This window comes from Pseudophryne corroboree, chromosome 6 (genome assembly GCF_028390025.1).
Source record: "Pseudophryne corroboree isolate aPseCor3 chromosome 6, aPseCor3.hap2, whole genome shotgun sequence".
Lineage (NCBI taxonomy): Eukaryota > Metazoa > Chordata > Amphibia > Anura > Myobatrachidae > Pseudophryne > Pseudophryne corroboree.
Genome location: NC_086449.1, coordinates 573,424,132 through 573,437,110, shown reverse-complemented (window position 1 = coordinate 573,437,110; position 12,979 = coordinate 573,424,132). Strand labels below are relative to the sequence as shown.

General features: G+C 43.2%; 1 protein-coding gene across 4 annotated transcripts in view; it reads right to left on the bottom strand.

The window, feature by feature from the left end:
• Positions 1-12,979, bottom strand: part of APAF1 (apoptotic peptidase activating factor 1) — a 188,583-nt gene that overhangs the window by 29,377 nt on the left and 146,227 nt on the right. For all 4 annotated transcript variants that reach the window (XM_063927851.1, XM_063927849.1, XM_063927850.1 and 1 more), the window contains exons 17-19: positions 10,229-10,378; positions 8,552-8,680; positions 5,823-5,948 (exon numbers count right to left, since the gene is read on the bottom strand). In XM_063927851.1, coding sequence (XP_063783921.1) covers positions 5,823-5,948; positions 8,552-8,680; positions 10,229-10,378 — 405 coding nt within the window. The remainder of the gene's footprint in view (positions 1-5,822; positions 5,949-8,551; positions 8,681-10,228; positions 10,379-12,979) is intronic.

Genomic DNA, 12,979 nt, shown 5'->3' with positions numbered 1-12,979 from the left:
TGCTGGATAGTGAACCGAATCCAGCGAGAAATAGCCTGCTTAGAAGCAGGACACCCAATTTTCTTGGGATCACAGACGACAAACAGAGAGTCTGACTTTCTGTGACGAGAAGTTCTCTTCACATATATATTCAGAGCCCTTACAACATCCAAGGACTTTGATGAAATTGAGGAGTCAGTAGCCACTGGCACCACAATAGGTTGGTTGATATGAAATGCCGACACAACCTTCGGAAGAAACTGCTGACGAGTCCGGAGCTCAGCTCTATCTTCGTGGAAGCTCAAGTAAAGGCTTTTACAGGATAAAGCCCCCAGGTCGGACACATGTCTAGCAGAAGCTAAGGCCAACAACGTGAAAAACCAAAACCAATTAACTGCTAAAACAGCGCCTCAGAAACAGGAATAATTAAATAATAAAGATCCTTATAATAAACAGCTCCTGAGATACTGCGCTTGCCGATATCACTATGTGGAGTGAAAGAGCAGACAAACAAAAAAGAAAAACGGCTGCGCTGTATGACAGGAGTTATGGAAAGAGAGAGCCGACGTGAGAAAAAGATTTTTACATTTATTAAAATTGCATCATAAAATCAACCAACAGAAACACCATATAAAGGCACCAATATAGACGGAGATCACACCTTATTAGTCTCAGGGTATAAAGATGTCTCTTATATCAATTATCAATTGGAGATTAAAATGAATGGGATAGTTATAAAATCCGTATTCCACAGGCTGCCAATTATAGCCGAGATGGAGGTGGAAGTTATGTAGCAAGTGCAGTTCCAGATTAGCAGAGTGCTTATAGTTACCAGGTAGTGTGGGCAGATGATGTTACCTCTCCAGTGGGCTGGTCATGAGCCGGGCGTCCCCGGCCGTGATGCCTGCGATGCCCACATCCACTGTGCAGCGGAGAGGAGATGAGAAGCCGCCTGGTGAGGATGGCTGTTTGGAGCAGCGTGTTGTCTGGCAATCACTCGTAATGGCTGGGCAGTCAAGTGTTGATCCAACTGAATCAGTTCAAATTGCACCAGATGAAACACCTGAGCAAGGTGTGTGAAGAGGCGGGGTCCTGACGCGTTTCGTCACGTACCGCGTGACTTTTTCAAAGGTATAATCCTGCCTCCCAAGAAACCGATATTTATAGTCTGATCGGCTAATAGTAAACAGATGTCTAAAATTAGTGCCTAATTAGACTAAAACCAATGCATAGACATAAACTCTCATATATGAAGTTACAAACGTTGGCTCTCATATAAGGATAATAAATAAATAATAGTTAACTAATGGCAAACAATGACATGTAAATAAACATTAATGAATTTAGCCGCATACATAGCGTTCAGTGCTGTAGAAAATGCCGTTCTCAACAGAGACATTCTCTCAATTGTTTGATACCTCCCGATATAATTAAACCAGAGATAAGACATATAAATGAATATTAATAAAATGAAAATCACCGGACAGAGGAACATGTCTTTATTGTATCTTTAATGTCTATAGCGGGAATATGTTAAGGTCAAAATGACACTGCGGAAACTTATAGAGCTAAAACTAATGTATCATCTGGATTCGAACCCAGGATCATACTACACCATGAGTCTGTGCCCTAGCCATGTACGCCACTATACCCACTGGATACACGGAGGATAAATATTTAACACTAGACACAGTGCAGCGTATGATATAATCTCGCTCCCTCAAGTGTATTGATTGTAGGGAGGCGACTATGTAATACTATATAGATGTCACTAATCTTGGAGATGAAAAACAAATACAGGGAATAACAGTTATTAATATAAAGAAGCACACTGTGAGCTCCGTTTGTTAACCAGTCCAAGTACAAGTCTAAAGTTCGGTTTTAACGGGAACAGCTCTCGCTTCATTGTACTTAGTGCTGGATCCACTTAGATGTAAGTAAAACAACTGACCAGATTACAAAACAAGATACTAACCCACGAGATAGAGAGGAGATTATTCACAATGGAATCACCCCCCAATAGCAACATAGAGGATCAATCTACACAAATTGGTCAAAAAATTAATTAACCACTTCATAGATAATCACATACTGAGTGTCCAGGATTGAAGGGAGTATAAAAAGGATAAGAGCTAATGAATGAAACATCGAAAGACGGATCTCACATTATTGTTAGAGATCAAATTCGATGCATTCATTTAGCCCCTCTGGTATAAGATCTTAATTTGTGTATCCAGTAGTTCTCTCTGAGGCATAATTTTCTATATCTGTCGCCTCCACGTGCTGTAGGCATAATAGTTTCAATGCCAACAAAGTGACCGCCTTCCATGTAAGAAATTTGACCTCTACCTCCTGTAGAGGTTCAAACCAATCCGACTGGAGGAACTGCAACACCACGTTAAGGTCCCAAGGCGCCATAGTCGGTACAAAGGGAGGTTGGATATGCAGAACTCCCTTCAAAAAGGTCTGAACCTAAGGGAGGGCAGCCAATTGTTTCTGAAAGAAAATGGATAGGGCTGAAATCTGGACCTTCACAGAACCCAAACTCAGGCCCATATCCACTCCTGCTTGCAGGAAGAGGAGGAAACGTCCCAGTTGAAACTCCACCGTAGGAAACTTCTTGGACTCACACCAAGAGACATATTTCTTCCAAATACGATGGCAATGTTTAGACGTTACCCCCTTTCCTAGCCTGTATGAGGGTAGGAATAACCTTCTTCAGAATGCCCTTCTGAGCAAGAATCAGGCGCTCAACTTCCATGCCGTGGTAAGTCTTGATAGGCGAACGGCACCTGCTGCAGCAGGTCCTCCCAAAGAGGAAGAGGCCTCGGCTCTTCTTGTAGTAGATTCAGAAGGTCCGCGTACCAAGCCCTTCTTGGCCAGTCTGGGGCAATGAGGATCGCTTGAACCCTTGTTCTCCTTATGAGCTTTAGGATTCTTGGGATGAGTGGGAGTGGTGGAAACACGTACACTGACTGGAACACCCACGGAGACACCAGGGCAACCACTGCCACTGCCTATGGGTCCCTCGACCTGGAACAATAACGTTGAAGCTTGTTGAGACGAGAGGCCATCATGCCTATTTAGGGTAAACCCCAAAGATCTGTTCTTTCCTTGAACACCTCGGATGGAGTCCCCACTCTCCTGGATGGAGATCGTGTCTGCTGAAGAAGTCTGCTTCCCAGTTGTCTACTCCCGGAATGAAGATGGCTGACAGCGCTAACGCGTGCTTTTCTGTCCAGAGGAGTATTCTTGTCACCTCTGACATTGCCGCTCTGCTCTTCGTTCTGCCTTGTCGGTTTATGTAAGCCACTGTTGTTACGTTGTCCGACTGCACTTGAATGGCCCGATTTCTCAGAAGAGGGGCTGCCTGAAGAAGACCGTTGTAGACGGCTCTTAGTTCCAGGATTTTGATAGGCAGGCCGGCTTCCAGGCTTGACCACCGTCCTTAGAAGGATCTGGAATTTTTTCTCAGGATTTACCCATGCTTTTTCAAATATAGCATTCAATTCCTTTGACGCAGGGAAGGTTAGCGAGGCTTTTTTGTTTTCAGTGACAAAATCCTCCTCAACCTGCTCAGGTGTGGTATCATTAACATTTAACACATCCCTGATAGCCTCTATCAACAATTGCACCCCCTTTGCAAGAGATGCGGACCCCCGCAACACATCCCCATCACCATGTGTAGTGTCAGAATCGTTATCCGGGTCGTCTTGTATGACATGCACAAGCGCACGTTTGTGGGGGTATATAACAGGGCGTCCTGAGGTACCAGAACCAGGCCATACTGCCATAGAGCTCTGTAATACCTGGGTTGCAGATTCATTACTTGCAACCCTGTCAGAAATCTGAGAAATTCAAGATTTGATAGAGGAAAACCACTCTGGTTTTCTTGCTGGTATCTGTGCTAAACCAGTGCTATCCTGACTACATGGAATGGGATCATCCTGGGAGGATAAATCCTCTGCAGAATATGACACAGTGTCCCTGGACATAGCTAAAGGAGAGCACCAAACACTACACACACACACACACACACACACACACACACACACACACACAGGTGGGGGCAGACAGAGTTTCCCCCCCAAGAATGGCAAGAGAGACACAGAGATCGGAGCCAACCCACACACAGCGCTTTCAGCAAAGGGGGACCCCTTGTCAGCGCAGACTGTGTCCCTTAATAGGAGACACAGTCGGTTTACAGCCTCCCCTCCCCCTTCTACAGCCCCCTGGTACCGTGTACTGACAGTTGGAGCTGCTGTGGAGGGACCTGTTCTTTCATCCAGCGCTGTGCAGGCAGGAAAATGGCGCTGGAACACTGCTGGGTCCGCTCTGAGGAGAAGCTCCGCCCCCTTAATGGTGCGGTCTTCCCGCTCTTCATAGATTATACTGGCCTGAGGTAAAACTTGCTGGCTGAGATCCGCGGACCCCGACAGACTTGTGGACCAGTGTGGGGGTAAGCGCTGGCTCAGGACGCCCCTCACAGCGCCGCACAATGTGCCTCTGAACCTTCACAGGAGCGCACTTTATACTGCTCTCCCTCCCCGTTGCCGCCATCTTCACACCGGTCCCCCGCTTGCTAGGGGGGTCGATGTCTCACTCACCACTCTTCAGCACTGGGGTTGGCGGGATGCTGCTGGGGCGAGCGGTCCCCTGTGGCGGAGAATGATCCGACCCCTCTGGAGCTCAGTGTCCAGTCAGCGGAGACAGTGGCTCAGACCATGCAGGACGGACACTGCTCCCCCCTTAGTCCCTTGTTGCAGGCAGGCTGTTGCCAACAGCCTCCTGTAAAAAAATAAACTCTAAAAATAACTTTAACTATAATAGCTCAGTAGAGCTCCCCTAGCTGTGACCGGCTCCTCTGGGCACATTTTCTAAACTGAGTCTGGTGGGAGGGGCATAGAGGGAGGAGCCAGCCCACACTCTCAAACTCTTAGTGCCAATGGCTCCTGGTGGACCCATCTATACCCCATGGTACTAATGTGGACCCCAACATCCTCTAGGACGTAAAAGAAATAGGAGTTGAAGTTTCCCCAGTAATGGTAAATCTAGAGACCTGTAAGTAGTCTTCTAAGTCTTCTAAATAGGGGATCCTATGGTTGATGCAAATAATATAACATATGTTCCCACTCGGATGCAAGTGGAGATACCACTGAGATTTGTGCAACTCTAAATCACTTGAAATACCTGTAAGTTGCATATGCAAGCTCTGAGGGGTTAGGGGCCCTGAGACTCTGTGGGGTTAGGGATCCTAAGTAAAATAAATTATTTAAATCTCTTGTCTAGCATAAGACAAGATGTCTGACTAAACTGCTAAAAATGGATAGCATAAATGGCACCTGAATAATTGCACCAACACAAATCCCCTATGCCGTCTTGGAATCAGGTAGATGATGAATCTTTATATCAGTGATTGGGAATGCACTGTGATGAGTTTTTATAAAGAAAAGTCCATCAGACCTTGGCCCTACTGCAGCATCTAACAGCTTCCCGTGATTGCTGGCCCCTGTCTGAGGAATTACATACACTTTGTATTAGGCCACTAATAGCTTGTTTGGTGCTAACTAGGCCCTCTTTATAGGCTGACCACACTCCTTCCAAAATGAAGCATTTGGAAACCCCCCTCTAGAAATCCTGCATTTCCCCCTGGGTTGTGAGAAGAACCAGAATAGCACGGGAAAACTGCTGTATGAAACAATGGTAGGGAAAAGGTTGGTAAATGAATTATAGTACAATTTTCTTTATTCGGTAGATAATTTTTGTCATTTTTTTTATTCCACTAGAGTTCTGAAATAACACAAAAACAATTCAAAATGAACTATTTCAACAGGGTAACATACCTTCACAGTCTGGTCATCTGAAGACGTCAAGAAAGAAGACCCCTCAGGAGAGAATCTGACACAATGAACCCAACTTAAATGTGCATTGAAGTCTGCTATTTTTTTCCTGGAGTCTATGTCCCACAGCTAAAAGGACACACTGTAATTACTAGACTGATTTAACGGCAGTGCATAATGTGGTACAGTACAACAGGTTTCAAGGCTCAATATGCATTGTAAACACGTTGGATGCATTTACATGTGTATGTTGAGTCACATGCATCTTGCATCTAACTCAAAAACAGTATTAAAAAAGTATTAATATGCAGCAGATGTTAAAGTGTGTATGCTTACGGTTAAATTTATAGTAGAGATGCAGGATGACCGCGTTACTCATAAATGCTAAAACCCCATTACCCTAATTATGCACAATACAATAATGTAATGACAATTCATAAAAACAGGACAATAATGTCTTGACAGTTATAATAATTGCATTGTCATGCAAATAGGAGGAACAAATAAACTCTGCTGATTAAAATGATATGCGGCATGCCTACAATATTCTGTATGCGTCTGTGGCTGTATCTGCATATAAAATGGTACGTTACAGTGTTTTCTAGGAAAACAGCCGCTGACACTGTACTGTAGCATTTCGTATGCAGACACAGTCACAGTTACACACAGAATATAGGCATGCTGCATATCATTTTAATCAGCATAAGCTGCTTGTGCGTCCTGCTCACATTGTTTTGCGAATAAGACATTTTAATGGAAAAAGTCACATGAAAATACGCTCAGAGATACTGATTCATGCCACGGCATGGCGTGACTAGAAGGGCTGTTTAGCGTGCTGGAAGGCTAGATGTTATGTGTGTATTGTTCACAATTTAAAAAAATAAATGAGATTTGTGAATAGATGTCCACAACTTGATATAACACAAGTTTCAAAGCTACTGAAATAAGTGGTGTCAGCTATAGAGGTCAATATGCAAACAGCCAATCAGAAGCTAGACAGTGCTGAAGATTGTCATCAACGTATATTTTTGCACCAGCCCTCAGGTATTTGCAAGAGCCTCTAAAGAAATAGTCAAATTATGTTGGATCTCCATCTATGGGTGCCCACGACACCCATAGAGGGAGAATATAACCTGTGGCAAGGGCAGCAAGCCACCATGCCCGCATGGGGCTTTATAGCACTCGCCCTGATGCCGGCATCCTGTCCGCCGCAGACTCGTATGTATTCTATTTGAAAGTCCAATATCACTATGAGCATCTGAAAGTACCATGGGGGTCATTCCGAGTTGATCGTAGCTGTGCAAAATTTTGCACAGCTACGATCAACTTTCCGGACATGCGGGGGGACGCCCAGCACGGGGCTAGCCCGCCCCGCATGTCAGCACAAAGGCGCTGGCGCATGCGCAGCAGGGACCCGTTCGCTCTGCTGCGTGAAAACGCAGCGAGCGAACGGGTCGGAATGACCCCCCATATTGCTTCTATGTTCCCCATAAACTTTCAAGGAACTTTGCTGATTGGTTCTAGTTTTCTGGCTGCATTCTTGTTCCTTAACCTCATTGGCCTTTGGAGAGAGTCATAACTAGAACTTTTATATTGTGACCTGCACAAATTGTGCATTCCCAGAAAATTGGAAGCATGCATATATGAAAATGCTGACCAGTTGCAGTTGCATGGGGTGTGACGGGACGGACTTCCGTAGAGTGAGAAGTTAGGGCATTTTTGCAGAATTTTCGGCGTAGACATACCGACACAGAGGTGCATACACGTCTGTCGAAGCCTATCAATTGTGGGTTCCTGGGGCTATGTTCAAATGCATGTGGATTATGATAATGACGGCCGCCAGCATTACCTAAACACTTCCGATTGGCTGATCGCCAATTCACTTGTGCAAATACATGATTGCCTAAGTGCATTGTAGTGTGTCCGGAGGCTAGGAAGCCGGGGTTCTAGGGAGAACCCCAACAATCTAAACACTGTGATACTGTTGAGAAGTTGTCGCAGCATAGCCAAGCCAGGCCAGAGCTAGTGTTATGTCTACAGGTAGCAGGCAAGGCAGAGAAGTGAGAAACCAGAGGCCAAGCGAGGCCAGGCTAGCTACACCTGTGAGAGTCAGGACTGGAAAGACTCTTGAGATATTGTGATGCAGACTAGTTGCCCTGTCAGATACAGTATGTCTCACTGCTTGAACTCGAAGTGATGGTTAGGTTGTTTGTTTTTTTCTGTTCCTTTGTGTTGAGTGCTGCCAGTAAAGCCGCAAATACACGGAGCGATATAACTACCGATATGGACTATACAGTCCATATTGGTAGAAAACACAGTGCATATTGCACAGTGTGTATACAGCTTGTAATGCCAATGCACGGGTCGGCATAGCAAGGAAAAAAAAGACTGTGCAGGCAGGTCAATTTTGACTACAAAGTATACAATCTAGTTTCTAGTATAGTCAAAATTGTATATAGTCAAAAGTCTACATAGGCAAAATTGCACAGTGTGTATAGTCAATATTGTTAGTTCTGGACTCAGGGGAATGCAAGGGAAATCTCAAAGTAAATATCGGCCTTTAGGCAGAATCGCACCGTGTGTAGGACCCTTTAAGCTTCATTTGAGTTTGTTTACAAGAAAAGCTGTCTTTGGATCTTGATTAAGCACCTGCACCAATACACCCAGCTACCGAACTAATTACCCCATGACGCCACAATATATACAAATATAATAAAGAATAGTGACATTACCTGGACAACGTAGTGTGACAAGGCCATTGCAACAATCTGATTGGTTGTGCAGAAGTCACAGTATAATATAGTTGTCTGTTGACATGCCTCAAGTACAGACACAAGATCACTGCTTCCAACATCAAAAATCTGTATTTTGTGAAAATATGTCAGTTATACATTTAAGCCAAATTTCAAATTCATCAAAGTGAAAATATAAGGTGACACTAACTAAAGAAAAAAAAATTCTTTACACAATTAACTTAGATTATAAGTTATATTTGTCTGTCTACCAATTTTGCCAGCAACCTGTCAGCCTTGTGCCGTCTGTCCCCATGTCTGCCTTGACGCTTAACATAGACAGTGGACCAAACTATTGTATTGCAAGATACAGCTCAGTTACATTGTCAGAAGAGCACTGGGCGGATTACAAAAGGGAACATTGGCAACAGAAGACACTCTATGGCAACTGTACTGAAAGGTGAGTTCTAAAAGCCACTAATACACCCTGCTAAACAGGACCTACATTTAACAGAGAGCCACGAGCGGAAGACTGGACATCCCGGTCACGTGACTCCGAAGAACGAAAGTAACAGGACGTCACCTAGCAACCAGGAGGACGCTGTAAAGGAGGACGGGAGCCAGTGCAGAGACACGGTGGACGGCAGGAAGCGGCAGCAGGTGATCTCCGTACGCGGTGAGGGATTTCACGAGCAGACGCTCCGGAGAGCGCTGGTCGTGATTACCCAAACCCTAGGCACTGTTCGTCCCTCGAACCGATCAGGTACCAGGGGAACGCCTGAACACGGGCCCGACTCTCGGGACCAGGGGAGAGGTGGACGAACTAGCCCGGAGCTTTAACTCATCCACTCCTTGCCAGCTCACAATATCCAGCACTGCACTAACCTCATATACTATCACGTACCCTGATATCATCCACTCCCTCGAGCGCTTTGAGAAAATTTATGCGGGACGCCGCAAATTGTATGAACTGCATCTGAACTTTGGATACCAACGTTTAATAGACCTTTTTTTGAAAATCCACACTACCCCATCATTCCGGACTGTGAGCATTTGCTCAAGCACCATTGTTTTTTTCTATTTTTTTCTATTTTTGACCTGTTTTTTATTCTTGATTTATCTTTGTTTTTTCATTTTAGAAATTTGCATCAATATTTATCATTATTATTATTATTATTTTTATGTTTTCATTTTCATTTTTTTCTGGTACTAAAACGCACCATAACGGAGGTCAGTTTATGATTAGAATAAAGTCCTATTAATTTCTTCTTTCAGGTCTGTTGTTAATTAAACTCACAAGGCAAACGGTACACACAGACACAAAATCTACTTTTCTGTTATCGTTTATTACTACTACCCTTATCAACTACACAGAACACTATCAATATATAAACTTTCATCATCTACAGACGAACATAGGACTGAGCGCAGTACAATTACCTGTCTATAGAGTTCTAAAAGCAGACATACTAACAAAATATTCTAAAAAAATATTTGGTTTGTTTCTCCATTAATAATTACATTATTGAAAAAAAGAAAAGGCATAAAAAAAAAAAAAGTATAGGCCTAGAGTTTCTTCATGAAGATAAAGAGAAATGTTCTCCAGACATAAAAATATGTATATCCATACATCAATATTACTGAACAGTATTAAATAGGGTGTAGAGGCATACTTACATACAGGTAATTACGTGCAGTCACCATGATTCTGGAACAGTCATTTGACCAAGAACAACATTTCAGCAGGAACTGTGACTCATCATTATTTTGGAAAGACATTGTCACATCAATAGACTTATATTCATTAGCGGAAGATACATCCCAGAGCTATAGTGAGAAAAATACTATTACCTTGCTGTATTCTGTACTAGCAAATCCCCTGACTATAGCTTTTCAGTTTCATACATCATATTGGCACTGTATGGGGTAGACTTACTGAAGCTACATCTAGATGTTGTCTATCATTTTCTAGGATGCATTAGAGAAATGATAGCTAGAATCAAACTGGTTGCACCCCCACTTAATTGTTAACAGCATTAGTAAATCTATCCCTAAGTCGTCCCCCTCCCACACAACACACACTTGCAGATTTCACAGGGCCCCTCCCTCCAAACTGATTAGATAAAGCGAGATAGGGGTAGAGATAAAAGAGATGCGGGGTAACTGATTTTAGAGGAGGATTGGAGGGGGGAGCAGAGGTGAAATAAACACAGGGAGGATATGAGCTGGAGAGACATGGGGGAGGGGGCACGAGGTTGGAGAGACATGTGGGAAGTGGCCATGAGGCTACAAAGACGTGGGAGGGGGGCATGAGTCTACAAAGACATGGGGAGGGGGAGATAAAGCCACAGATACACAGGGGTTGGAGTACATGAGTCTAAAGAGACAAGAGGGAGGGGGTCATAAGGCTGGAAAGACAAAGGGGAGGAGACATGGTGGTGGCACGAGACCAAAGAGGCATGGTGGAGGCATGAGGCTGTGGAGAGACATGGTAGAGACATGAGGCCGTGGAGAGACATAGCGGTATATTCAATTAAAGTTGGATCCATTCCAACATGCATTTGTCGGAATGGACCCAACAAGCTCTATTCAAATGAGTGGCCAAATCCGACTATATATATATACACAGGTTGAGTATCCCATATCCAAATATTCCGAAATACGGAATATTCCGAAATACGGACTTTTTTGAGTGAGAGTGAGAGAGTGAAACCTTTGTTTTTTGATGGCTCAATGTACACAAACTTTGTTTAATACACAAAGTTATTAAAAATATTGTATTTAATGACCTTCAGGCTGTTTGTATAAGGTGTATATGAAACATAAATGAATTGTGTGAATATAGACACACTTTCTTTAATGCACAAAGTTATAAAAAATATTGGCTAAAATGACCTTCAGGCTGTGTGTATAAGGTGTATATGTAACATAAATGCATTCTGTGCTTAGATTTAGGTCCCATTACCATGATATCTCATTATGGTATGCAATTATTCCAAAATACAGAAAAATCCGATATCCAAAATATCTCTGGTCCCAAGCATTTTGGATAAGGGATACTCAACCTGTATATAGATATATATATATATATATATATAGATATATATATATATATATATATATATATATACACACACATACATATAGTATATATGTGTATTTAAAATATACATATTAAGCAAGGAGTCAAGATTTAAAAATGACATTTGGGATCATTCAGTATACATTCCTACCAATGTTGGCATCTCAATCCCTAAATGATTTTGGTAGCGACAGCGATCAAATACTTGGTAATCCTAGAACAATCCTTTTAAGTGTCATTAGATGCTGACCAATGAATCAATCACTTAAAAAGAATTGCCAAGCTCAACACGATCTGCCTTTCTTGCCACAAGCTTGGTCCCCCAATGTCTTGATGGTGGGGGCATGCCCAGAGTCCTCAGCTGCTATAGTGCGGAGCATTTTCTGCACCTCCAGTAGTTTTGCCACGGATATTAAAAATACCCATGCTGAATAATTTACACCAGATGTGCCCTGATTATCTTAATGGTGTCTTCCCTGAACGTCAAAAGTTTTAGAAAGCTCTACAAAGTTTGTAACAGTTTGTATGTAGGATTCATTTTAATTTGTATGTCACTAGCCACAATATTCCACACCAAAGGCTACAACTGTAATATCACTACTTTATTTGTCCAGTGAACCTCACCTCTTGATTCAATAGTCTGCCAGGTGCCACTGAATGTTTGGCTGCATGTGTTACTGCTCATTATGGCAAGGAATCTTTGCTTATTTTCCTACACACTTTGTAGCGCATTGGTGAAAATGATATTGCACCCTTAAACTGTAATCGTATTTTGGCAGACTCATCTTTACCTTATGTTACATTTCATTGCACATAGAGCCTAATTCAGAGCTGTACACTAATGCAATTGCGATTTTCTAGGCTATGGAACTGCTAATGTTAACAAGTAAAACTGCCACTCAGAAATGAAAAGAGTGATTGTAAACCCATTTGCAGCTTGCGCGCAACAATGGGGAACATCAAGTGCTCCAGTAGGTCTACGGCTACGCAGGCTGACTGTGGAGGTAGCGACACTAGCCTCATGTTTCTCTTCGTACATGATCGCAGCTGGAGTCAGATAGAAGCCCCGAAAACGGCCATGCCATGCCTGCGTTTTTGCTGTTACTCCCCAGCTACCACCTCCAAATCGTCACTTCCTGTCACTCACTCTGCAAAGAAATCCTCACTGTGAGCGGAATCGCAAAGCCGCCTTTACACATGTGCGGTGTACGCGCAGTCTGTTGATAATCGTTCAGCTGCTAAAACATCGGCATGGCGTGCAACTCTGAATTAGGCACACAGACTGTATCAGGAGTACCTTAATACACAGTGATACATAATATACTTAATACATAAAGCATTGATGG